Source organism: Delphinapterus leucas, chromosome 8, assembly GCF_059928025.1.
Source record: "Delphinapterus leucas isolate spDelLeu-1000000601 "Yukka" chromosome 8, BTC_Dleu_Yukka2, whole genome shotgun sequence".
In the NCBI taxonomy this organism is placed as follows: Eukaryota; Metazoa; Chordata; class Mammalia; order Artiodactyla; family Monodontidae; genus Delphinapterus; species Delphinapterus leucas.
This window is the reverse complement of record NC_143136.1, coordinates 38380445-38406756: the sequence shown is the minus strand read 5'-3', so window position 1 is coordinate 38406756 and position 26312 is coordinate 38380445. Positions and strand designations below refer to the sequence as shown.

General features: G+C 41.8%; 1 protein-coding gene across 7 annotated transcripts in view; it reads right to left on the bottom strand.

Annotated features, from left to right (window-relative positions):
- The window catches only part of ANKRD44 (ankyrin repeat domain 44), a 327191-nt gene that overhangs the window by 25851 nt on the left and 275028 nt on the right, over window positions 1-26312 (bottom strand). For all 7 annotated transcript variants that reach the window (XM_089916548.1, XM_089916546.1, XM_089916545.1 and 4 more), the window contains 3 exons: window positions 12947-13018; window positions 4278-4479; window positions 280-367 (listed from right to left, as the gene is read on the bottom strand). In XM_089916548.1, the coding sequence (XP_089772674.1) occupies window positions 280-367; window positions 4278-4479; window positions 12947-13018 (362 nt within the window). The remainder of the gene's footprint in view (window positions 1-279; window positions 368-4277; window positions 4480-12946; window positions 13019-26312) is intronic.

Here is a 26312-nt window from a genome sequence, read left to right as displayed (position 1 = left end):
CAAAGGAGGAAATATTTTAAAAAGGCAAGAGCACATGGCTACAGACATAAAACGTTGGCTGTTTTTCATCAAGATACACACACACACACACACACATTTTTCTTGAATATACACTCCAGTGCAAAGCCACTGCATTACTCTAGGACCCTCACCCATGAATTTCACCCCAATATATACCCCCAACCTAGAATTCAGCAGTCAGCCCTCCTAGCTATTTAACAAATTAACCAGTCACCTGCAGTGATTTGAAATGTCAACCCCAAGCATATGAACACTTACTGTCCTTTGGCATCTTTCACGTCAACCACTTCTGGGTTGTCTGCAATTTCTAGTAATAGCCGCAAACACAGTGTGTGACCATTAATTACTGAAAAAGAAAATAATGGACATTCTTTTAACAGACCACACATATCCCTCCAAAGTGAACTTTACTGGGACTTCAAATGGGTGGTTTTCAATTGTTGCTAACAGACATCTCCGGGTTTCCAGGTCGTGCCAGCTGCTGGGCAAAGCACACAATGTGTATGTTACCAACCCATCTTCCCCTTTCTTCCTATAGGGCACTTTGGTCTTCAACTAACTTTTTTCCCTGGTTGCTGTATACAGGCTTTTTTCCTTAAACAGGACATTCTTATCTCCTCCTATGGGACTGATCATCTCTCTCCACTTTCCAGTTATCCTTTCTGTTCCTCTAAGAGAGCCTCTCAATTCTGTATAATCATCCTGTGTCTAGCCTGCCTCCAGCCCTTTGTAAAAAGAAGGCAGAAGGGAAGAGGAGTGGGGAGGGGAGCAGAGGAGGGGAAGAAGGGAGACGGGAACAGATCTCACCTCTTTTCCCCATCATTTTACATTCTGAGGTAGACGTTGAAGCAGTTATTCTGCCCCAACTGATTAGTGGTGACTTAAAGCAAAACGTCAAGCCAGCAAGGTGTACATGAGCCATTGGCTCACTGCTCTTTGACTGGCACCCCCAGGAGACTCACAGATGGACCCCCAGTAGCTGGAGGACTCCTCCATCTGAGTTCCTCAAATCAAAGCCTTCATTTCTCTGCCTTCTCCCGGTGGCCTCCCACCCCACCCCACCCCCATCGCCTCTGTCCCCCGCTTCCTTCCCTGCCAAGCTCTGACTGGGGTGTGGCAGGCCCTCACTCTGCCCCTCCATCACCCAGCTGCCCAGGTAGGGACTGGCAAGGGGCAGGAAGTGTGGCCCCAACCTTGGGTTGGCCTTGACCGGCCAGGGCAGAACCCATACAGGGCAGGGCGAGCACCAGGCAAGATGCTTCTTTTAGGAGCTGCGGTGCCCCAGGGCCCGGAAGCAAACCTCCCTCCGGGGACGACAATCCTTGAGGTGAGGTACTTTCCTCCAGCTTGCTGAATGGAACCCACAGCCTTACAAAAGGCATGGCTTTCCATTCAGGGCGTAGGATAGGAACAAATGTGTTTAAAATTCCAAACGTGACCTTCTCTCCTCTCTGAACAATGAGAACACCATAAAATACATTGCATTAACCTCGTTATGGATGTGGAGAGAGAAGGGAATAGATGCAGCTATGTTAGGTTGATAGAGGCTCTTCTAAGAGCTGCGTTTTACAGCCCTTTTTATTGCATGCCAGTTACGAGAGAAGGCTAATTTAACAAGGACACATTTTTCAGGGACAATACATATTAGAATTAGGTCACATTCATCGACACCACTCAAATTAACTACAGGAATAATACCCGCATTTTGGAGACGTTGCATACAGCGAACGCTCAGCAACATCCCATTTATGTACCTCAGGAGGAAATTTTGTGGAAATATTGTTGTTGCTGTTGTGTTGCTTTTTGTTTTAAAAATTACATTAAATCTGTTACCAATGGTGAAATATGCAAGGGGTTTAATGTATGCTCAAAAGTAAATAATTAGCAGAGGACTGATAGCTAAATACTACAGGTGGTGGTATTTTATAATGCTCATGAAATGGAGGTACAGCATATTTTGATTGATTCCTCTTTCTATAGCAATTTGATATTCTTTAAATACTCATAATCATAATGGTTCCAAGGATTTTGATTTCTGCCTAAACAGAAAAAGGGGGGAAAAATCATCTAAGTTCATATCACTCATCCAGGATGCTGGAGAGCAAACCAATTTCTTCAGTAGTGTGTCTTTTTTTGGGGGGGGCAGTGAGGGGTGGGAGGTGAGGCCGTGTACAGTAGCTTTTTGAACTTAGCTAATAGCCCTCAGTAAATATAATTCCCCCTTATCGTAAAAGTGTAGCTACCCTAGGATTCTCGTTGGCTTCCCACAAACTATGTTTTTCCGCAATTGCCTTCCAACAAAAAGATGCTACCATCTCCTTTAGCTGTGCACTGCCAAGTCCAGCTTTGTTTCAGACGAGCTCAGCCTCTCCCTGACTATGAGTGACAGCCATTTCTCATGCTGCTCAAAGACCACAACTGTCATTACAACTAGCTGTGCCAAACCCTCTAAAATCCATCCTGGTTCCTCTTCCTCACAGTACTCTCAGGATTTGAAACAAACAAAAATATTGGCATCTCAAATGAGCTGGAAAAGATTCTGGAAAAGCAGATTCTCAAAGCACAGGCTAAAGCTTCTGCACAGCAGACATTTTGTGGAGAACAGAGTCAAATGACAGCCTGCATCTTTTTAATGAATGACACGAGGGAAACCCAAAAGGAGTGAGTCCTCTTGACCACTAGGGGGCCCCATTGGACCGCAACCAATATCACAGTGGCAAATGAATGACTGATTATTCTTCATTGTTTACCTGTCCACAAGGGTGATTTTCCACAATCAAAACAGGCCCTTTGTAATTGTCAGGAAGTACATGGTAACTAAAGCACAATGCTTTCCTTAATAATAGGCAGCTACTCTTTAAAAAGGAGAACTAAATGTAAACTTTAATACCAAGAAAGCCTAGAATACCAAACTTTATAATAATACTTATAAATACCAAAAATACCAAAAAGACTAAATGTGATGATGGGAAATAAGAATTTATAACTTAACCATACCAAATATTGCTAAAGTTTTTTTCCAGGAACAATCATTTCCAGGTAATGAGGCAACACCGTGTTTTTCAATCTCCATATTGTTTTTCTTCAGTGGTTTGGAAATTCAGGGATGTGGATGGCAACACTTCCACAAAATCTAACATTCCAAGAACATTTTCCCAAGTACAAGAACCATAAAGTCTTTCGGAAACTGCTTTCACTCCTTTGCTTCCTCAATACATCCATTATTTCATGGTTATTTCTCTTTATAAGATGCTATCTGCTTTCCTGGTCAAAGGCCATTATCACTGAATTCCTGAGTCCAAAGGAAATTATGCCTTAGCTGAGCTAGAAACTCTTCCACATTACCTTTACATCTGTGTATATGTCTAGAAGTGTATGGACACAGTTTTTTTTTTTTTAATGTATATTGAAGAAGAGTCACAGAAAAGGCAAATTACTTACTTCTTGAAAAATACATGCACTTTTTAACAGTCCCTATTTTTACACCCGATGCATCAAGAATCAGAGCAAAAGTGAAGAAGTGCCATTCAGGCTGCACAATAACGTACCGAGTAGATTGCTGTCTGACAACTCCTTTTATGAAGTAGCTGTGAAATATCATTAATTTTGTGCTTCGAAATGCTGTGTGATTTTATTCTGTGTAATTTGTCTGAAGATCATAATACATCTTGCCCTTTTTTCAGAAAGTTTTGTGACTGCCATTGGCCAGAGGTTCAGAACTCTCTTTGGAGTTAAGGGGAAGGCCAGATGCAGCACAGAGCGTTTTTAGGGCAGAATGATGGATACATGCCATCATACATTTGTCCAAATTCATAGGATGTACAACACCGAGAATGGACCCTAATGTAAACTATGGACTTTGGATGATTATGGTGTGTCAATGTAGGTTCATCCATTGTAATAAATGTTCCACTCTGGTGAGGGATGTTGATAATGGGGGAGGCTATGCACATGTGGGAGACAGGGGGTATGTGGAAAATCTCTGTACCTTCTTTTCAATTTTCCTGTGAACCTAAAACTGCTCTAAAGAAAAACTGTCTTTAAAGAAGAAGGCCAGAGGCTCTCTGGCCATAGAACACCAGTTATCACCAAGTGGATAGTAAGCCAAAAGCATTTTGGAAGAGTGTAGGCATGTCTGATGTAGAAAGAAAATAGGTATTTTAAGAATTGGGATGAAAGAAAATGCTGCCATCCTTTTACTTGAACTTATAAGTGGGCCACAGAACTAGGGTAACCAGACTCTTGACAAGACCTACCTGAGGCATGAAGTGGGGTTCTTTTGGTTACATTGTCTTTCACAAAGATGGATGCACCCTGATTGATAAGCGCTTCCACACATTCTGTGTGTCCCTTAAAGGCAGCCAGATCCAGAGCAGTGCGGCCTTTCTCATCCCTGATGTCCAGGTCCACCAGAGACTGCAGGAGGACTTCCAAGGCCTGGTGGTGCCCATTGTAGGCCTGCAAGGGAGAAACCAACCGCTCAAATGCTTGCTCACCTTAAATCCCACAACAATCCACGGGAGGGGCTGAGGCTCTCAGATCACATGGTGACCACTCCAGAGAGCACATCGGAAAGATGCTTGGGATAATTATTGAAACACAGGCAAAACCACAGTTAGGTGGAAATAACGCACAGACCTCACAGTTACATATGCATTTCTTCATGTTCTTCCTCTTTTGTCAAATAATTTATTCCAAAGGTACTAAATGTATCAATGTATTCTTAAATCTATTGATCTAATAATCTAATGTAGACTAATAGCTGAATGAATCAATATATTTTTTCATCTGCTAGTTCAGTCCTAAACCTATTAACACAATCAGAATATTTTTTCAGGAGGCTTTTCTGTTAAACCTCGAGGGGAAAAAAACACTAAAAACACCGTGGACTTTGTAATTCAACAGAGGCATAGTGACCTTCTGCCACAGTCCAACATTTTAAATTTCAACCTTGTGATCCTAGGTGAGTTTCTTAATTTCACTTAGACTTTGTTTCCTCATCTATAAGTGAGATCAGTAAAAGCTGCCTTCCAGAGAAGACGAGAAGAGATAAAATTGCACCGGATTTGCACAGTGTCTTATACATAGTTGATGCTTCCTCTTCTCTCCTTTGTTTCCTCCATTGATTATAATGAAAACATAAAACCAGTTATGGAAGTACAGTCCATACATCAGTGCCAAGTTCAGGCCTATTCTGAAGTCTTATGCTGCATTAAAGTTAGGAGGCTTCATACTAAAACACAAAACAAAGTCCGAAAGGTAATTTTTACTAAGTCTATAAGGTTAAAAAAAAATGTAAATGCACATGTAAGGCCAAGGACATTGAAATAAAAGAAAGAAAACAGATAAGGATATGGTGGGGGTGGGGATTTGGTGGAGGGAAGTAAAGAAGGAGACAGAGGAAAAGCCTGTCCCCAGTGTCGTCAGCAGCCAAAGTTTCCTCTTATGTCTCCTGCACTTTCTGTTTTTCTCCTGCAGCAATTACTCAAGGCACGATTTATTTGAAAAACGGCTTAGCACAGACAAAAGACTAATTTCCTTAATACACAAAGAACTTATACAAACCATTCTAAAAACTAGGAAAATGTGTAAAGGACATTGAAAAGGCAGCTCACAGAAAAAGAAATATAAAAGGTCAATACACGTACGAAAAAAACCATGTAAACTTTGAGGGTACTATTTTTCAACTACCAAATGGCAATGATTAAGTTTGGGCATGTCCAGTATTAGATAAGACATGGTGATAAAAAGTAAACTATGCTCTGGTGGTGGGAGTATACACTGGTGTGACATTTGTGGAGGGTGATTTGACAAAACTCTATCAAAAATTGTAAAAAAGTTGTAAATAGTACATATAACAATTTTATAAAAAGCAAATATATCCAGATAGACACATATCTGTATCTATGTATATTTCTGTATTCACAGAAAATTTTAGGATACAAAGGAAACTGTTAACAGTGGTTACCTCTAGAAATGGGAGGTAAAGTAATGAACTTGTGGACTCATTTCACCTTATCTTTTTTTTTTTTTTTTTGCGGTACGCGGGCCTCTCACCGCTGTGGCCTCTCCCGCTGCGGAGCACAGGCTCCGGATGCGCAGGCTCAGCGGCCATGGTCCACGGGCCCAGCCGCTCCGCGGCACGTGGGATCCTCCCGGACCAGGGCACGAACCCGCGTCCCCTGCATTGGCAGGCGGACCCCCAACCACTGCGCCACCAGGGAAGCCCTCACCTTACCTTTTAAAAAACCATTTGAATGTTTTTCCCAAGTACATGTCAACCACAACAATAACAAAAACTAGATTAAAAGGACCCACAAGATTTAAGAGTGCTGATAGGAACTGCTTTTAAAAGCTTCTCATTATATTATTTTTGTAAATGATTATGATTATTATGCTACATATTAAACATATATATGTAGTATAATAACTCATATGCTGATGAATCCCAAATTTATATCCCAGTTCTAACTATTTCTTTTACTTTGCAAGACATATATATTCAACTGTCTATTGAAATTTCCACTTGAATACCTAATATGCATCTCAAGCTTAACATGTCCCAAACTGAGCTCCATCTCAGTAAATGGCAATTTTGTTCTTCTAGTTGCTCAGGCCCAATAATTTGGAGTCCTCTTTTGTCTTCCCTCTTAAGCCCAGGTAGCCCTACACAAGGGCTCTGGGACATTGGGGCAAGGGGGTGCTAACAAGTAGCTTCTCCACCCCTTCCCACTGCCTTGCCATGCCCTGGTACAGGGATGTGTCTGCTGAGAGGAACGGACACTTCTGCTAACCACACAGAGGTGTCATCAGGTTCTCGGGCATCCGGCAGGAAATAGCTATCCATATCCCTGTTGTAATTCACACACAGGTGTTGGGTGACTAGTAGCAGCCCCCAATGCCACGATCATCTCTACTTCCAAGCCATCATCATCTCTACTCTTTCTTTAAAATATATCCAGAATCTATCCAGTTCTCACTATACCACATCCTCTGTTGCCAGGATTATGGCAAAAGCTTCCCTTTCTGTCCTTGCCCTCCTGCAAACGATTACTGAGCAGCCACAGGATGAAATCTTTTGAAACTCAAGTTGGATAGAGCACTCCTTGATGAAAACACATTGATAATTCCCTCACTGATAATAAAATCCCAAACTTCTCATGGCCATTCAGGCCCTTAGGATGTGGCCTCCCTCGACCCTGTCCATCAGCATAGCCCCCCACTCACTCTGTTCCAACCACTCTAGCCTGCCCTCTGCACCCCCTATGATTAAGTAATGCCTGTCCTCCTCTGGGCCACTGCATCTGTCCTTTCTGTTTCCCCTGCCTGGAAAGCCCTTCCCCCAAAGAGCCACAAGGCTTTTTCAGTAATTCTGCTTCATCTGTCCCCTTATCTGGCGGCTTCTCAGAGCCCATATAAAATAGCCCACTACCCTTCTCCTCAACGTATCGGATACTCTACACGCCACTTTCCTGCTTTATTTTAGCTTTATAGCTTTATATATCACTTGATATCTGTTACATATCTATTGATTTGTTTGTTATCTAAGACTGATGGTACTTTATGTGTATTGCTCACCGCTGTATTCTAGACTCGTGCACGGCACAGACACTCAACAATTATTTGATGAATAAATGAATGAATGTAATGACTGCTATTATCATTTATTAGTATTAGTGATAAGAATATACTTTAAAAATAGCAACTATTTATTGAGGGCACTGTGTTGAGCTCTAATCTTTGCACACATCCTTTTTATAGATGAAAAAAACCAAAACAAGCAATGTTAATTAATTCACCCAAGATCACTGAAGCTAGTAAGTGACAAAGTCAGGTTTGAAACCCACAATCTGTGACCACTAGAATCTATGTTTTTAGGCAATGTCTTATAATTTTTCCCAGTAATTCCATTTAATTGACTTTCAAGCAAAATACTTTTGTGCCTATGTGTAATGGATCAGGGAGCTTAATAATAAATATTGAATCAGAAATCTAGGATGGAAAGCCTTTAGTCTAACCTAACTTCTGAAGCAATAATTTCATTGAGTACTTCCTGTGTGTCAGGCAGGACTAGACACGTAGCACCTTATTTAGTTACTACGACAAGCCATGGTTTGGATGCTATCGTTATCCCCATCTCACCAACAGGGACACAGGAAGGCTGAGATGTTACTCAGCCCTCAGCCTTATGTGGTGGAGCTGGAATTCAAAGGCAGACCAGTCAGATCCCAGAGCCTGAGCTGTGGGCTTCTCATGAGCTCCTACTATGGATAGGATGCAACAAGACCGTAAGATATATGCTTCTTTAACTTTTTCTTACAGGAAGTTTCAAATTTATATAAAGAACAGAGGATAGTGTCACAAATTCCCAAACACCCATCACCTAGTTTCGGCTATCATCAACTCGCCATTGGTGATTTTAAGCCAACTTGGGAGCACCTATCCTCCTATAAAGGGCTGTGGCAACAGGAGCATCTACATCAGGGTGTAAGTCAGTCTATCTCATTTGACTCTGGGCTTGAGTCTGTGGCTTATTTTTGCATAACACCTCTTCTAATTTTAAATTGTAATGGTAGTGACTGATTCAGCTTATGTAGAAATCCTGACTTTACATCAAAGGGAAATGAGTCCATGTAGATAATAGATGGTTCTAGATGCTATTTGCAAATGCTTGTTCCTTCAGTGGCAGTTACTATGATGACAAAGATAGTAAACATTTACAAGTTCTGTCAATTTGACTTAGCCTAGGAAAATAGAATTGGCAACCTATAAACTGCATGCGTATCTACAAAGCACCATGGCTCACATATTTAGATTTTAATAAAGAGAAAACCCAGGGCAAAGAGAAACATATTCAGGAAGGAAGGTGATGTAGACAGATCAGCACTGTCCAGGACAGCAGAGTCACATCAAAGGGCACTTAACTTAGGCGCTGACTTAACTCCTGTAAAAGATCCCTGCAGTTTCTCCTTTAATTCTCACAACAAAAAATAAACCCGTTTGCATGTGTTAAAGTTAAAGAGGCTTAACATTAAAATAAAATGGAGTGAACCCTACTGAAGGAAAGCATCAGAATTCCAATCGATATTTTCTTCTATATCAGGCACTTAAAAATTCAAAGACAGGATGGTTGAAAGGCCAGATTTATATATAGAATTCCCTTTGTTTCTTCCATTCGTCAAGCCTGCAGCTCTTGAATTTTAGTATCCAAAAGCATTACGATATGGAGTTGAAGACATAAAACTACGTATACTATACTTCCAGGGCAATTTAAGGGAAATAATAAAGGTAAATTTGCTAATACAAGAATTTTCACTTACCTTCACACTTTAGGGCTTAACCCTAGAAACAAACTACCACATAATATGGAATTCTATTCTGTGGTTAAATGCATGATTCTGTCTTTAGGCAGTTATGTGGTTCTTAGAGTCTATAAGAAAGTATAAAATAAAGCTTTAAACTCTCTGAAAGAGACTCAGGTAGTCAGGAAAGAAGACCTTTCTCATATCAGCAGTGCATGACGAACACTGTCTTATTTTTCTTTCTATTCCCATCCTAAATCAGGTGTTTAGTGGGTAAGTCCACAAATAATTTCTAAAATATCTCCAGGAAGAAGTAATCACACAAAAGAGCAAATATGCTGGTTCAAAAAGCATGTAGTATTTTGGCTTTCGATAGACAACCCAGTTTAAGCCTTCACTAGAGGTGGCAATCAAACATTTCAAATTTGTTTTACAAAAGACTTTAAAAAATCTCCTTAAGTAACTTAAATACTTCTTAAACATAATTTCTTTGAACTTTTTAGATTGGAACTGAGGGCAGCAAGGAGAAAGAATTTGGGATCTCAATAGAATCCATGAAACAATGGGTCAATCTGGAAATCTCGACAGCTGGAGCGTTTCATTTGCATAGCCGTGTTTCTTGATTTAATTTTTTTCAAGTGGATGAAATGCTTATGAAATTCACTGGGCAGATAACCCTGGAGATTTGACTCATTCAACCAGGAAATAGTAACTTAAGGCCGTTCAGGTTTCTTGGGGTAGTCAAGGTTTGGGGACATCTGGTTCTCTTTCACTGTAGAATCTTCCACAGAAGAAATAATGTGCCTTGGGTTTTAATCAAGTTAATTGCTACAGGGGGCCCTGGGGAGGGCGATGGGCATACTTGCGGGGTTCTTGGAGCAAATAATAATTTCTTTAAAACGTATTAGCTTTTAGAGGGAAAACACAAAATAGTTTTAGAATTGACCCACTGCTATCACCCTGGTCAAAGTTATCACCATCATCGCTTGCCTGGTTGTCTAGTTTCTGCTTTGTTCCCTGACAATTTAAACTCAATGCAGACGTTAAAGGGATCCTTCTAAGATAAAAGTCGTATCACATCATCTGTCTCCTCAAAACCCTCCAAACGGTTTCCTCTTTTGCTCAGTGAAGAAGTCAAAGTTCCCCCTGGAGTCTGTGGCCCTCCTCCGCCTCCCTGCCCCCTCTACAACACTCAGACCCCTACCACCCTCCCTGCATCACTGTGCTGCAGCCATGGTGGCCTTGCTGTTCTGGGAACATGCCAAGTGTGCTCTCACCCTGGGGACTCTGCACTTCTGCCCAGAGCATTCTTCTGTCCGAGACCAAATGGTTAGCTCGTCGCATCCCCGGTCAAACGTGAGATGCTATGTTGTGGGAAACAGCGCCCAGTCTGCCACCTCGATGCTCTCTGTCTCACTGCTCCCATTTGCAGCAGCACTTCTGACCACCTGCCACGTTGTATATTTACTTGTCTACTGTCTCTCCTAGACTGCACACTCTACAAGGACAGTGGCTGGGTTTTGTTTGTTGCCATCTCTCCAGCTCCCGAAACAGTGTTTGGTACGTGCACAGTCAGTATATGTCAAAGGAAAGAATGTTAGTGATGTTACTAATAGCGAGGATGATAGTGCCAGGTGCTGTTCTAACTGCTTTACATGCATTAACCCAGGCCATCCCCCCAGTGGCCCTATGACAGAGGTACTGCTATTCTCCCCGTATTATGAGTGGGAAAACTGAGACACAAGAGGTTAGGTACTTGGCCAAAATCATACAAAAAACAATTAAATAAATTAACAAATTGGAAAGGGTTTGGGGATCCTTAACTGACTCACTCCTTTTAATTTACAGATGGAAAAACCATGTCCAGGCGAGTTGCTAATGAGAAGACTGGTGGCTAGGATCCCCTAGGTGTAGAACTACCAAAGCCCAACTCTCTCCAATGATACTGTACCACCCTGTCTTTACAGGACTGGGAACCCACAACACTTAGCAGAGCACCTGGCACCCAGTAAGCACTCAACAATAATTTTTGAAAGAAAAAAAAAAAAGAAGAATGAGAGATGATAGAATTTTTTGGAAGCTAGGAAAGTCTCTTCTCCTATTACCAGCAGGCTTAGCAATGCAATCAACCCCACCTTCATAGGGCATGAGAATTCTACCTGAGATAACCTTTCCAATAGGCCTCTCCCAGCTTTGGGGTAACTTCCCCAGGCACAGCAGATGGCTGGGCAGAGATTCTAGGGTCAACCTTTAGAGCAACCTGTACTAAAAGCCAACTGGTATGAAATTTTATACATGTAAATATCCCGCCCTCCATCCGCCTTTTCTACTCTAAGCCCATGTCTGGAAGAAAGACGAATGGACATTTTAGCCTGATTTCACTGGACTCAGTGTGTACGTGTATCCGTGTGTATAGTTCTGCGTTGGTAGATGTGGCAGAGGGTGGTGAGTGGGATGTTATCAGGTGTGCTGGTGAGTGTGTGGGGAGACTGGCAAAGACGCGAGGGCTCCATGAGTGTGATCGGTTCATCCCAATCCTTGTGGGATGGCCTCATCCTTTCTTACCTTGCCTGACTGCTTAAGTATGCCATCAGTAAAACACTCCTCTCTGCTCTCCAAAATCTCCATCTCAATTTTTCATCAGAAGGAAACTGAATAAGTGCTTATGTGTGCGTGGTACTGAGTGAAATGTCATAACCATTAAACACAGAGACCCAGCATCCTACTCTTCCCAACATCCAGTCTCTGGGTGCATCCAAACACCTTCCTGATGGCCCTGGACCGAGGCCTCACAGCTCAGCAGAGCCCTGTGTAGGTGAGCTGGCTGTTGCCAGTCTGAGAGGTCCCTAGGGAACAGCTGCTGCTGATCAACGGTTAGCAAGACCTTAACTGAATTAGAGCGGTAGTGAGCTTCCCAGCTCGGTCACCCTCAGAGAGAGTTTGGGGATCCTCACTCTGAGCGACTGCATTTCTCTTCAATGACTGGGATGTGGAAAGGAGGCTTTCCTAGTGGCAGAATAACTCCTGTTCCCCTCCCTCACAGATCTCACCCAGTACAAGAATCAGCCCCTGATACCTCCTCTGAGACCCCGATTCCAAGCCCAGGCAGAAGCAGCAGAGTTGCAATTATGCATATTTTCATCTTGCTCTCACAAGTCTGTATTTAAATATCTCAAGTTTTTCATTGTGGCATTCGATTACCTGTAAGTTCAGTACTTGCTGTCTATACTTAAATCTCTAAAACCAAAATAAAACATTTCCTCAGTTTACTGATTTAACTACTAGATAATAATAATTTAGAGACTTAAAATTTATAACAATCATTATTCTTAAGGGCACTGTGATATGGCTTCATGCACGTTGTCTCTTTTCCTGTATCCTCACTTCACAGATGGGGAAATCGAGGCTCAGCCAGGGTAAGTCATGTGTCTGAGGTCACCAGTGAGAAGCTGGGATTGGAATTTGAGACATGCTTTCTCACCGCAGCCTCAGCCTTCACCCATGTACTGTTTCCATTATGAGTTATTATGCATTGCTATGTTTCCCTTTTAAGAGCAGCCTAGTTTTAGGAACACTTAGGTTCTTTTTGTAACGGGGGAAGCTGCCCACAGCATCTCACTTACAGCTAAGTGGAGCGGACTCTTGGTAGCACCAGCATCTGACTCTTCAAAAACACTGTTGGTTCTTTCCAAAAGCTGTGGAGACACAAAGAAAACAACAGTACGTGAGTGTAATTTGCAGAAGGAATCCTACTTTATGGATACAACTGTTGACATAAATGAGAAAGGAGGCTTCAGAAACTTAAGAAATCATACAACTTCTCAGAAACATAAGAAATCTGATATAGCATATCTAAAACAAATATGCTAACTGAATATTTCAACTTCTAGGTCATCTTAGCATTTGTTATTCAAAAGAAATCTTTCATACTTGAAAAGTTGCTCAGCTTCACCAATCTAGGCAAATAATTCACGTTAAATCCACTTCCCACCCAGCAGATCATCACAACGAGAAAATTACAATACTCAGGGTCTATTCCATTATCAAACACACACTTATGGAGATAGCGTTGCAAAAGACTTAGGAAGCTCTTGTTCTCACGGAGCTTACATTCTAGAGCAGGAAAGCACAGACAAACAAATAAACAACATACACATAAGAAGATATCTGGTAGTGAAATATGCTGTAATGAAAGTAAAGTGGGGTGATGTGAAATGGAGTGACTGGGAAGTTACTCTACAGCTGATGGCCAGGGAAGACCTCTCCAAGCAAGGAGATGACAGTTCAAGTGAGACCTGAATAAGAAGAGTGACATCAAGTCAAAATGTGGCAGGAGAGCATTCTGGGAGCAGGAAGGAGTCAGGGCAAATGCATCAAGTGGGGATGAACACGGTGAGTTCAAGGAATGGAATGGATGGTGTGACTAGGGTATGATGTTGGTGAGGGTGTCAGGCAAAAGACATTTCATTGACCCTTGTTGGGAGAACAAATTGTTAAAACCTTCCCGGGCAATTTTGTGCGTATCTTTGACCCTAGGAATTAATCCCCAGTAAATAATTAGACAAGTGCACAATGACACATGTATAAAGAAATATATTCATTCAACAAACACTTGATGAATGACTACCAATGTGCCCAGATACTGTTCCATGCACCGATTCAATAATAAAAAATATATTCAAAAATCAATTTTTTCATGGGGGGCAGGGCAGGCAATAGAAAAAAGAAGTTATATAATTAATTAGAAGGCCGTAGGTGCGGTGGAGAAAGATAAAACAGAGAAGGAGGGTTCAGAAGGCTGGAGGAGAGGTCCATTTGTAACTTTAAATACAGAGACCAGGAAAGGCCTTACTGAGCAGGTGATGGCTGAACAACATCTGGGGGCGATGAGAGAGCCCTGTGGATATCTGGAGGAAGAGCATTCTAAGCAGAGGGGCCAGCAATTGCCGAGTCCTTTAGCGACAGAGATGCTTAAGATCATCAGTGAGACTGGAGCAAGGTGATCAAGGATGAGAATGACAGGAAAGGAAATCAGAAAGATGGTGGCACTGTGGGTGGTAGTATCACAAGGAGCCTTCTGGGTTGTTGTAAAAACTCTGTGACTTCTATCCTGAGTGAGACAGAATTTCACTGGAGTGCTTTGAGCAGAAGGGTGACATGTTCTAACTTTTAGACTCTAGGGAGGGCACAGAGACCACTGAAGAGCTGGGGCAAAAGTCCAAGAGAGAAATAATGGTGGCTTGGACCAGCAGGGAGCAAGTGGGGACGGAGAAAAGTGTTGGACTGTGGATATTTTTGGAGGCAGAGTCAACAGGATTTGCTGATGGATTGAATGTGAATGTGAGAGAGAGAAGTAAAGGATGACACTCAGGATTTTGTTGTAAGCAACCTGAAAGATGGAGGTTCCACAAACTGAAATGGAGAAGTGAGTGGAATATATGTAGCAGGAAAAAGCAGAAGTTCGATTTTGGAAATGTTAGGTTTGAGATGTTTTTAAAGCATCAAAAGTACATGTTAGGGCTTCCCTGGTGGCGCAGTGGTTGAGAGTCTGCCTGCCGATGCAGGGAACGTGGGTTCGTGCCCCGGTCCGGGAAGATCCCACATGCCGCGGAGCGGCTAGGCCCGTGAGCCGTGGCCGCTGAGCCTGCGCGTCCGGAGCCTGTGCTCCGCAACGGGAGAGGCCGCGGCAGTGAGAGGCCCGCGTACCTCAAAAAATAAAAAAAAAAGTACATGTTAATCGGCAGCTGTAGGATACACGGGTGTGGACTTCAGGGTATTTAAAGCCATAAGGCTGGATGAGATGAGCCAGGGAGTACACAGAGGAGGGAGACTGGATCCTGGGCACACAACATTAAGAGCTAGAGAGATGAGAAGGAACCAGCAGGGAGATGCAGATTGAGCAGGTGAGCTAGAAAGAACATCAGGAGAGCAGGAGGTTCTGAAACCAAGTGAAGGAAGAGTTTTAAGGAGAGAATGCATAGCCGTGTCAAAAGTCCTGACAGGTCAAGTAAAATGGGGCCTGAGAATTGCCCATTGGGTTTAGGAACATGGAGGCTATTAGTGACTCTGCTAAGAGCAGTTTATAAAGACACTGTTTATATGGAAAAAAAAACCCAACCAACAGAAAATGAATAAAGAGCAATAGGGATGGAGTAAATAAATTGTAGTGGTATATGTCACCACTTCTGATAAGCTCTCCCTCTTTATGTTGCTGTTAAGTTCTTCTCTGTATAGTGATGCATCCAAAAGGGACAAAAACCCAACACCCAAAGCCTTGATGTGTGGTGAATATGGCAGTATTCAATGTCCACTCCAGCCTCCTGACTGATGGGATTGGGCTGCCCTATACTGCAGAGACTAGACAGCTCTAAACTACATTTCCTAGACTCCCCTGAACTAGGGTTTCAGATCTGATGTAGGTTCTGCCAACTGGATGCAGTCTGAAATTTTAGAGGCAGAAGTGAGCAGACGGCATCTCTGATTTCTGATGGTATGCAGAGTCATGGAGACTTTAGCTTGTCTTTTAGCTAAAGGTAGAGAAGCAAGACAGGGGTGCAGGCATCCGTTTTTGGCAGTGTGAATTAAGCAGATGCTGTGTGGCTCTAGGGCCAGTAGCAGTGGCAGTGACAAGTCTGTCCCCGTACGTCAGCTGGGGTGGTGTGTCTATGGAGCAGCCATTCCAGGGCTGCTTTCTGATTCCCCATCTCCCTGATCATGAGGAAGGGGCAGCCACCCTGGCAGTCCAAGTGCAGTTTAGGTTTATTTCTGGAGGATCAGCCTAGGGCACCCTCTTCTAGACCTCCCAACAATATTATAAACACCTTTTTTTTTTTGCGGTACGTGGGCCTCTCACTGCTGTGGCCCCTCCCGTTGCGGAGCACAGGCTCCGGACGTGCAGGCCCAGCGGCCATGGCTCACGGGCCCAGCCGCTCCGCGGCATGTGGGATCTTCCCAGACCGGGGCAGGAACCTGTGTCCCCTGCATCGGCAGGCCGACTCTCAACCCCTGTGCCACCAGAGAAGCCCTATAAACACCTATTTAAAAAAAAATCAAATCTTCTTCTGCTTAAAACAGCTAGCATGGCTTCTGTTTCCTTCGAATGCACCCTGACTGATTCAAAAAGTAATACAGGTTATTTAAGTTTTCTTAATGGGGATGGTGAAGGGGAAATTACACCACTCAACACACTAGAAAGCAAAACTTCCTAACATGCTCTTTACCCACTTTTTTTCTCCCGGAAAGTCCCAAACTTGTCAAGTGGAAAAACACATTTTAAAGCCATATGTGTGGAATGATACCATTTCCATTTAAAAAACTGTATTGATATGACTACACATGCAGAAAAAAAGACGAGAAATATATACCCTAAAATGTTTAACACAGTAACCTAAATGTGGGAATACAAATGATTTTCATTTTCTTCTTTGTCTTTCCTGATTTTCTTTTGGGGCCATGAATGTGTATTGTTTTGGGTTTTTTTTGTTCATTTGTTTGTTTGTTTGCGGTACGCGGGCCTCTCACTGTTGTGGCCTCTCCTGTTGCGGAGCACAGGCTCCAGATGCGCAGGCTCAGTGGCCATGGCTCACAGGCTTAGCCGCTCCACGGCATGTGGGATCTTCCCGGACCAGGGCACGAACCCACGTCCCCTGCATCGGCAGGCGGACTCTCAACCACTGCGCCACCAGGGAAGCCCTGTGTATTGTTTTTGTAATAAAAACACTAAAGCTATTTCTGTTTGGAATAAAAGCCATTAACCTTCCTTTTCACTTAATAGAATGATGTACACAGACCCCTAGATAGGTCCAGATCTCCTTTCTAGTCAATGCATGTGAAACAAAATGTTTGCATTCTCTGGTAGATCAAGGAACAGTGTAAAATTTACCATCTAAAAGCACACAATTTCAAGTTTTCAAATAATACAATACAAATAATTATATCGGAAGTATGAGACATTTTATGTTTGTTTTCATTAGTGCGAGAATAGAATTTAGAACTTAAGCAATCTAGGATACATTAGAATAATGAGAGCAAATTTAATTTTAACTTCAAAACTAATAACTTTAAAACCATCTGCCACATATAGTTGAAATAAAAGTAGCTTCAACTGCTTGAAAAGGCTAGAAAACAGCTGTTCTTTGCTTTGTTTTGCAACATTATCACCTGCAAGAGTTCCTGGAATTGACAGTGCGTACCAACTCCAAATCCTGTCCTAGGATGAACTTTTAATCAAAGGAACACAGAATCATTTCCACCATTATCACAAACACGATGAACAGAGGCAAGAAGACAATGTACTGTTTACAGTCAAAAGTTAGGCATATTCCCAGAAGATTTATTGTGGCAGATTTTTCCATACGTGTACTTTGATCATTCTAATAGCATGTGATTTTTACTTCAGTCATTCACTACACGTTTGCTAAATGTCATCTCTGTCAGGGAGCCTGGGTTAGGCACCAGGATTCAACTGTGCAGCGAACAGATGTGGTCACTGACCTGAGAGAACTTAGAGGCTAGTGGTGAACCCACAGAAGTTAACGGGTAGTGAAAACAGTGAGGCAAGAGCTAGGATGCAAGATGCTATGGGAACATGAAGGAAGAGGTACCTGACATAACCCTGGCGGTCAGAGAAGACTATTCTGTAAAGGAAGGTTTAGCCTGAGACCCGGATGGTAGGAATCTGTGAGGCAAAGAGAGAAGGGAATTTCTAGGCAGAAGGAAGAGCATGTGAGAACACAACAAATACGAAAAGCTTTAAGTTTAATAAGACTAGATAGCATGTAGGGGTAAGGAAAGAATGAGGAGCAATTAGGCTGGAAACGTAAGCAGACGACAGATTAGGTATAGGGTGATCATATCATTATCGCCCAATTCAGGACATTTATGAGACTGACAACTGCGCCGGGATAACAGCTGTAAGCCAGGACATCAAATCAGGATAATTAGTGAGAGTCATCGTAGTGCTTTCAGCCGGGAAGAGGCATGATCACGATCAGATTCTTGGGTTTCATGAAAATCTCTCTGTGCAGTGTGGTAAATGAGCTGCAGTGGTGCTGGGGGTGAGGACTGCAACCCTAGAAGCAGGGAGATCAGTTAGGATATTTCAACTATGGGATTTCTAAATTATGAATTAAGTTGTTAAGAACGGACGGTGGCCTATACTACAGAAGAGGCAGAGGAAATGGAAGGAAGTGGGAATATTCAGGACTTTCATTCACTCCTTTATTCATTCATTCAATAGTTATTGAGTACTGTGCTAGGCACTGAGATTTCCAGTTCTAAAATGGTCCTTACCCACATGAACCTGAGAGCCTAGAAGGTGTAATAGACATCATTCATCAATTGAACGGTGGAGGGAGGGGAAAGTGTAGAGTCAAGGATGACACCCAATTTTCTTGCTTTGGTAACAGGGTGAATTGTGATGCCTTCTTTAAGATAAGAAACAAAGAGAAGGCACAAGGTCAGGGGAGGGAAATTGTGTTGAGCTTTAGTCTGGAGTGCTGCTGGGACATTTAAGGGGACATGTCCAGTGGACAGATGGATATAATGTTTGAAGCTTAGAAGAGCAATCTCGGCTGGAGTAATGGATTTGGGAATCAGCAGCAATGGCTGAGACAGGAAGCCCCCACTGTGGATGAGGCTGCCAGGGAGAATGTGTAGTGAGAGAGGGCGTAAACCTCAGGAATCCCAGTATTTAGGGTTTGGAAGAGGAAGAGAGTCTGCAAAAGGGGTTGTGAGTAGGGGGTAGAAGGAAAACCAGGGGAGTGAGGTGATGGTGATGGTGATGGTGATGTGATGGTGATGGTGATGGTGATGGTGATGGTGATGGTGACTGGTGGCGGTGGAGGCTGTGATGACCATGATATGAAGGTGCTGGTGGTGATAAGTGATAATGACGAAGATTCTCACTGATGACAACCGAAAGGTATTAAGCATTTACTATGAGCTGAGATTCCATGGATCACCTCAATCTATCCTCAAGTAATCCATTAAGTAACTTGCTCAAGTTCACACAGCCTGGAAAATACAGATGAGGAAACTGAACCAGGTCTAATTCAAAACCCATGTTATCTACCCCACAAAACAATGTCTTCCTATCAACTGATAAGCCGAAACTTTTTCCTGATATTAAAAAAAAAAACAAACACAAAAACCCAACAGGGATGAGGGTAGGAGACAAGAAGAGTTTTTGTGTGTGTGTGTGTGCATGTGTGTGTGTGTTTTTAAAGTATGTGGGTCTTTTTTATGCCTCTAACTTCAACAATTCCCTTTGATCTTTGAGATTTTCCTCTTTGTTTCCTAGGAGTGCTAAGTAGTCATTTTAGTTACACAGCAGTCACAGGGGACCTTAATTGGAATCTAGCTCCTCTAATATTCCTCTTCCTTTAGCGATTCTTCTTTGTTAGTTAAGAAGGCAATGTGAAAAAAGTGGGGAGAAAAGCAATTTGTAAGTCATTCAAAATTGACGTTTATGTTTAGAATTTTCTTTCTAATTTAAAATTGATTCTAAACATATAGAGTCCAAGGGATGATGCAGATACACAGCACTGCTCAGAGACTCCACTCTGCACAAACGACTCAGGGGAAGAATATGGGGGCCGGAGGGAGACAGAGAGCTCCTACCATGACTCATTATACAAACTCGTACTTCAGCCTGTGGTCGGCAATATTACTGGAAAATAACATTGCTCTACAGAGATCACCAGCAACCTACCTTGTCAAAATCCGAAATAGAATGGCTCTTTTGAAACACAGTTACAGCTAAGAATACGTGCCAAACAAGCAGTATCATAAAAAGGCAATGAGTTCTGCACAGAAAGCTTGCAGTTATAAATCAAAGAATATAATTTATACGTAACATTTACACAATCCATGCATTCACATGCTAGTTTTCACGTTGAATTACACTCATAAATCCAATGTACACGTCCAATATGTCACCATCAGTTTCTACTGGCTCAATAAAAAATTTGCACTCATTCCAAGGATCGACTTGGTCCTCTGCCTAAAAAATCTATTAAAATGGCTGCTTTAATAAAGCCTTTATCTGGACTACTTAATCTTATTCCTTGTTATCTCCAAAATCCCAGAATTGCTTCTTTTCTCATTTGATCAATCATTTATGAACCTTGTATGGAGAATCTAGCACTGCTTGACCTCTACCTCTTCTCCCACAGCGTCCTCCTACCACCTTGCGTTTGCCAAGACTCTCTTGGCTGAAAAAAACAGAAGGTCTGAGATTCAAGCTACTCCCAACCCCCACTGACAAGTAAAGATGGGCATCTGAAGTGGGAATTGAGAGAAGAAAGCTAAGATGAGAGCAAGCAGGCTTTTCAACCATCTTATTCGTAAAACGTGAACTCTCTGATCCAGCTCGGGGTGGGGGATGGCTGGGATGCTCTATAACTTTGGGGGGCCTGAGAAAACGATTGTATTTAAGATTATAACAATTGATAGGACATTTTCTGAATTTGGAAGGCAATACCACAGGACCGGAGGACTCACACAAAGAACACCTCAACGTCTTGGATTTTAAAACAGCAGAGATAATAGAAGGCCAAGTTTAAGCCTCTTTCTCTAAAAAGTGAATCTGTGATAAAAAAATCAAGAATAAATATGAACTTGACCATAAGCCAATGGGCCCGCTAGGTTAACAAAACAGTGATCTGATCCAAAATTGCAAGGAAACACACAAATATTACCCTTTAGCTGGGAACCCAAGCTTTGTAAGTAGTATAGCTTATGACTAGTTATTTGAAAATATGGCAGGAAAAAAATCCAGGGATTTCAAGAGACCTTCAGCTGAACTAAACCAGTTTCTAAATGTGCTATTTAAGAAAGCAGAAACCGAGTATGGTTCGGAATATAAAAACAGAAAGGTGTAGCCAGTGGGTCTGTGAGGTAACCCTTGCTCTTGTCAGTGCTGGTTAGACTTGGACTACATAACTAGTTTCCACAGGTGAGGAGGGAGAATAGGAGTTAGAAAACCAATCAGAAAATATCCATGGGGACCATGTCAACGAGGTGCTCTGAGGAAAGTTTTAAAAATGGATTTATTTATCTTTTAGCAGTGAGGACATTTATGAGTCTTCAAGTCAAAGGCCTGGAAGCAGACCAAGGTCCCTGGAAAGTTGGCACCTCTGTCAGAAATTCTATTTCACATTCCACTTGTCTGTGCTTGAGAATGAGATGCTGTTTAGGTAACCTCAAGGCCGATCCTGAGTCCACTGTGCTGTGACCTGACTCTGGCTCAGGCCAGAAGAGGGGGCTGAGTCTGCAGAAGTTTCAGACCACCCAGCCTATGTCAACGCTCCATTCAGAGGCTCCCAGGGGCACAGGATAGAGCTCGGGGGATCCCACAGGTCTTCCAGTCTCAGGCTTAATATAATGTTTCAGGCCATACTGGACCTCAGTGGACGCCAGGCCTTTGAGCCTAGCCCAAAATAAACTAGCTCCCTTCATGATGGCACTTCAGTAACAGCAGTGACTGTTTCTCAGGATTCTGTTCGCACCCCTTCACAGCTATTAGAGAAAGCCGTGTTGCTTGAAATTGTTAGTAACAACAATTACTGGAGACTCAGTGGTTCCTAGAAATGCATGAATCTAATCTAATTTCTGCCTTCTCCACTCAATTCTGTAAGTAAGGAGCCATTAACTTTCTATACTTGTGTAAGTCAAGGTCCATGCAACTTCAAAAGGAGATAACACATTTGTGAGGAGGGCACTACTAGAAGCTTAGCTAGATTAAGTTTCCAACTCTTCTTGGGAGCTGGTTTTGATAACTCTGCTTATCTCCTCCCTCCAGTGTATATTCAGTTCCTGGTGATTTCCTTGCCAATTAAAAGGCAGAAGAGCCTGTAGTATGTGTAAGGAAGGCTAATGAAACCTGCTGTGAAGATAAAGGCAAAAGCAAGGTACAAAATGCGTGGTGTTCAAAAACTATCTTGCAAGAGCCTTAAAAATGTTCATGTACTTTGACCCATAAACCTACTTCAGACTCTATCCTGAGAAAGTTTTAAGCCCGAAGCCATCCAACAGTGAAACAGTATAAACAACCTAAATAGAAGAATGTCTAAGTTATGACTGATCCAATAGTTGAACATTATTTAGCTTAAAAAATGTTTACCAAGAGTTTTTAATAGCACTGGGAAAGGATCATGTCAGAACAATTTATGGAAAAATAATCAATGCATAAAATTGCATATTTAATACTATCTCATGTATGTAAAAAATAAAATATGTGAGAAGGAGACTGGAAGGAAATATACCAAAAGAGTTAATAATAACTGCTTTGTAGTGGAGGGACTTTGGGTGTTTGATTTCTTTCCACTTTTCTACATATTCTAAACTTTCTACAACAAATATAGATTAATAAAGAATAACATAAATTTCTATTTAAAAGTGAGATGGTTGAGTCAGATGATTTCCAAGGTCCCTTTAGCATCCTACCCAGTCAAAATTTAGGCAGGGGGAGGTCAATGTTTTCATGACCATGAGTAGTATATCTTTATTAAATCAATAACACCATTCTGGCTAGTATTACTATTGGTTGAGTACATTCCTTCATGGCCCTTAAACTGCAAATTCCTTAGGGGCAGGGACTACCTATATCTTGTAGGAGGTGTTCAATACTGTTTATTGAATTTAATTTAAATCTGATAAGTGAATGAGAGAGCACTAGTGGTTAATTACAGGGTGATAACACATTTGCTGCCTTGACACTGCAGAACTATCAAAAACATTACTGGGATCTTATATTTTGGATGGATTTTTCCCTTTAGAAAAACAATGTGAATACCATATGCATTGCTACATTTAATAAATCGACCAACCAGCAAAACAAACAAACAAACCTGACCTTTCATAGAACATGGTCTTGTAACTGAAAAATGCTCTAGGCTAAGTGTGTCTTTCTAAACCAGGATGTCAGTTTGCTGTTGCCAGGTAGTGGTAGAACTCATCCTGAGGTGACACTCTGGCCTTCTGTCATAAGGAAGTAAAGAAGACTAATGTCAAATTAAATTTTGATACAATCGATGTACCAATACTATGAAGAAGGTAAGATACTAGTAAAAGAATTCGAAACACATTTTCTGGTTGTAAATACCTAAATCAGTCCAGAGAAAGCCAGATAATATGTTTTTGAAATAATGAAACAGTAGAATTCTTTTCATCTTGCCATGAGTGAGCCTTCTTGATAAGGAAGAGCATTAAAATTAACTCGTAAGAAATATCACTCTCTTTAGGGAAAAGATAACCATGGTTCCTGAAAACACAAGGACTTATCCAAGGTTGAAGCCAAAACTGATTATGGAGAGAACAAGGGTTTTAACCCACTGAAGGAGTTGCAAAGAATCGCTGCAGAAGCTATCGCAAATGTGAAAAAAATCATCAAAGTGCTCCCTATTATTTTCGAGGTTCCCTGGCAGCTTTGGATTTAAATGATTTAACTAATGCTCAGAATTCCTAAATTCACTTTTTCCTAAGCAGGATAAAAATATGAAATGACTATATCTGGGTTAAATAGAATCAGAAGGCATAATTCACCATAATAAAGAAATTATTCTCTTTGGTTCCACAGTTTTCTATAACCGAATTTGGTTTCATTCTTTTGTGTGGGCAGTGAGCCAAAAGAGGGAAGGAATGCTGATGGCTTTGAGACAGGATAGAAAAGAGAGATAGCTGAAAAGGGTCCTTAAGAAAATCTCTGAGGGAATAGGCTGCAGTCACCAGCAAATTCCAGAAGCAGGAATCTCAGATAAAGTATGCGCTGGGGGTACCCTTAATATATCCACTAGGGATGTGATAGTGAGTATGGCAAGCCCTCTTGGATCTAGCAATAATTACTGCAAGGAATTTTCTGTACAACAAAAAACTTGGCCTATTCCCTTGATATTCATAGTAAAGGAATTAGCCTAGACCATGCCTACAACCTCCTGAATTTTGCAGAATAATTCAGAAGTTAAGTTCACCCTTCTATATCAGCAGTGAGTTCAACACATTGGTGTATTCGGTCAGAGCCACCTGACTCTTCTCTTTTGGATCCTGGCATTACATGTGTGTTGTGGTGATGCTGGGATATGTGTGTGTGAGTAAAGGGGCACAGGGGAGGAAGATAAAAGCAAAATCAAAATTGTGCTAATCAACCACAATCACACGTGGATAACATGAGTTTAAGGAAAAAGAATAAGAGGGATAAATATCAAGAGGTACTAGACGAGATTCCCTATTGTTCAGAAAAATGATCCAAAACTTGTAAATAAGGCAAAGAGGCTAATTCCATGTCCTTTTTTTTTTTTTTTTTTTTGTGGTACGCGGGCCTCTCACTGTTGTGGCCTCTCCCGTTGCTGAGCACAGGCTCCAGACGCGCAGGCTCAGCGGCCATGGCTCACGGGCCTAGCCGCTCCGCAACATGTAGGATCTTCCCGGACCGGGGCACGAACCCGTGTCCCCTGCATCGGCAGGCGGACTCTCAACCACTGTGCCACCAGGGAAGCCCCCATGTCCTTTTAAGAATCATACTGAGGCACTGTTTTAACAGGTCCACCCAAGGATTAATTTTTAGTAAAATGTTAATTAAGAGCGCAGTCTCTGTGAAGTTACATGTTAACTTGTAGATCTGTTTCCTGCAGAAATACACATTATTTCTATGTGGTAGAAAAGATAACTCTAGAAATTATAGCTTATTGCTATTTTGGATGGTAACAAGTTTTGTATCTTACCTAGCAATCTTACTCTAATATTATTTTATTAAAGTCTCTATAAATGCTCTGTTCCTCAAATGATCCCTGAATAAACTTTAGCATCTTAGTGGTTCCATCATTACTTAATGAGATTTTAATAAAAATCTTTAACACATGTTCTTTTTCTCCTTTTATAAGAGTCTCATTCTAAATTTTTTGAGAAGTATACTTTGACACCACCCATCGGCTCCAATCTTAATACAAGACCTCAAACGTCTTAATATCCTTTGGAAATGCCTATAACAATCTCCCCCGTCAATGTCGTTCCACAATGGACTCTCCATGGGAACACTGAGAGAACTTGAAAAGATGCCTTCCTCTCCTTCCAAAGAAACTTGTGCAGATACAGGGCAGACAGAGCTATGCTGTCCCACGATCAGAAAATCAGTCCCACTGAATTTCCAATGAACCCTTCTCAGGCTCTGAGACTGAGGAATCATGGGCTCCCCTCCGCTCTTCAAGTGTCTACTTTATCCAGAGAATCATAGTAGTGGCCAGGAACTCTTCATTTGGGCTGAAGGCCTTATGGTCCGCATTTGCTCATTTTTATCCCAGGAACAGACTGCAGTTGCCATATACCAACACTGTCCTCTTCTCACCCCCCCCCCCAGTCTAAGAGAGGAGGCATAGCCTTGGAGGGCTATGTCCCATCAGCATACTTGGGGGGTCTCACAGTGGACCACCTCTTCTCTCTCTCTGGCCTCCTTCCTGACTTAGAATCCTCAGCAGAACTGCAGGGAGCCTCACCCCTGGGGCAGACGCCTGTAAGACATAAACCTCAGATCACCTACTACCCAAGAGGCAGACTCCTCTCTCCTCCTCCATCTCACCTCTCTTTAAAAATAAATCTCTCTGCAGAAGAAAATGAAATTCACAATAAAGCACAGATCATTTAGGACTGAAAGCAAGAGCACATTAATTTCATTTAAGTGAAATAAGATAATTCAAAGCATTGTTTCTCTCAAAGCTCATAAAATTTCATTTCATTAAATCCTGTTTTCATTTATGTAAGATGACTGTTCTGCCATGGTTATTTTATAGGTATAGGAATTACAAAAATATAAGAAAATTATGGTTTTAGATTTACAGAAGGTATAACATACACAAAAATCACAACAGAGTTCTATTTTCTTTAGTATAATGAAATTATGATGCTCCTCAGCCTGATTTTTTGTGTGTCAGTTTTAAAAATGGTTTCTTCTGTGGGTCTTTCCGCTGTGGACCCCACCTTAGCCACACACTCTACCCT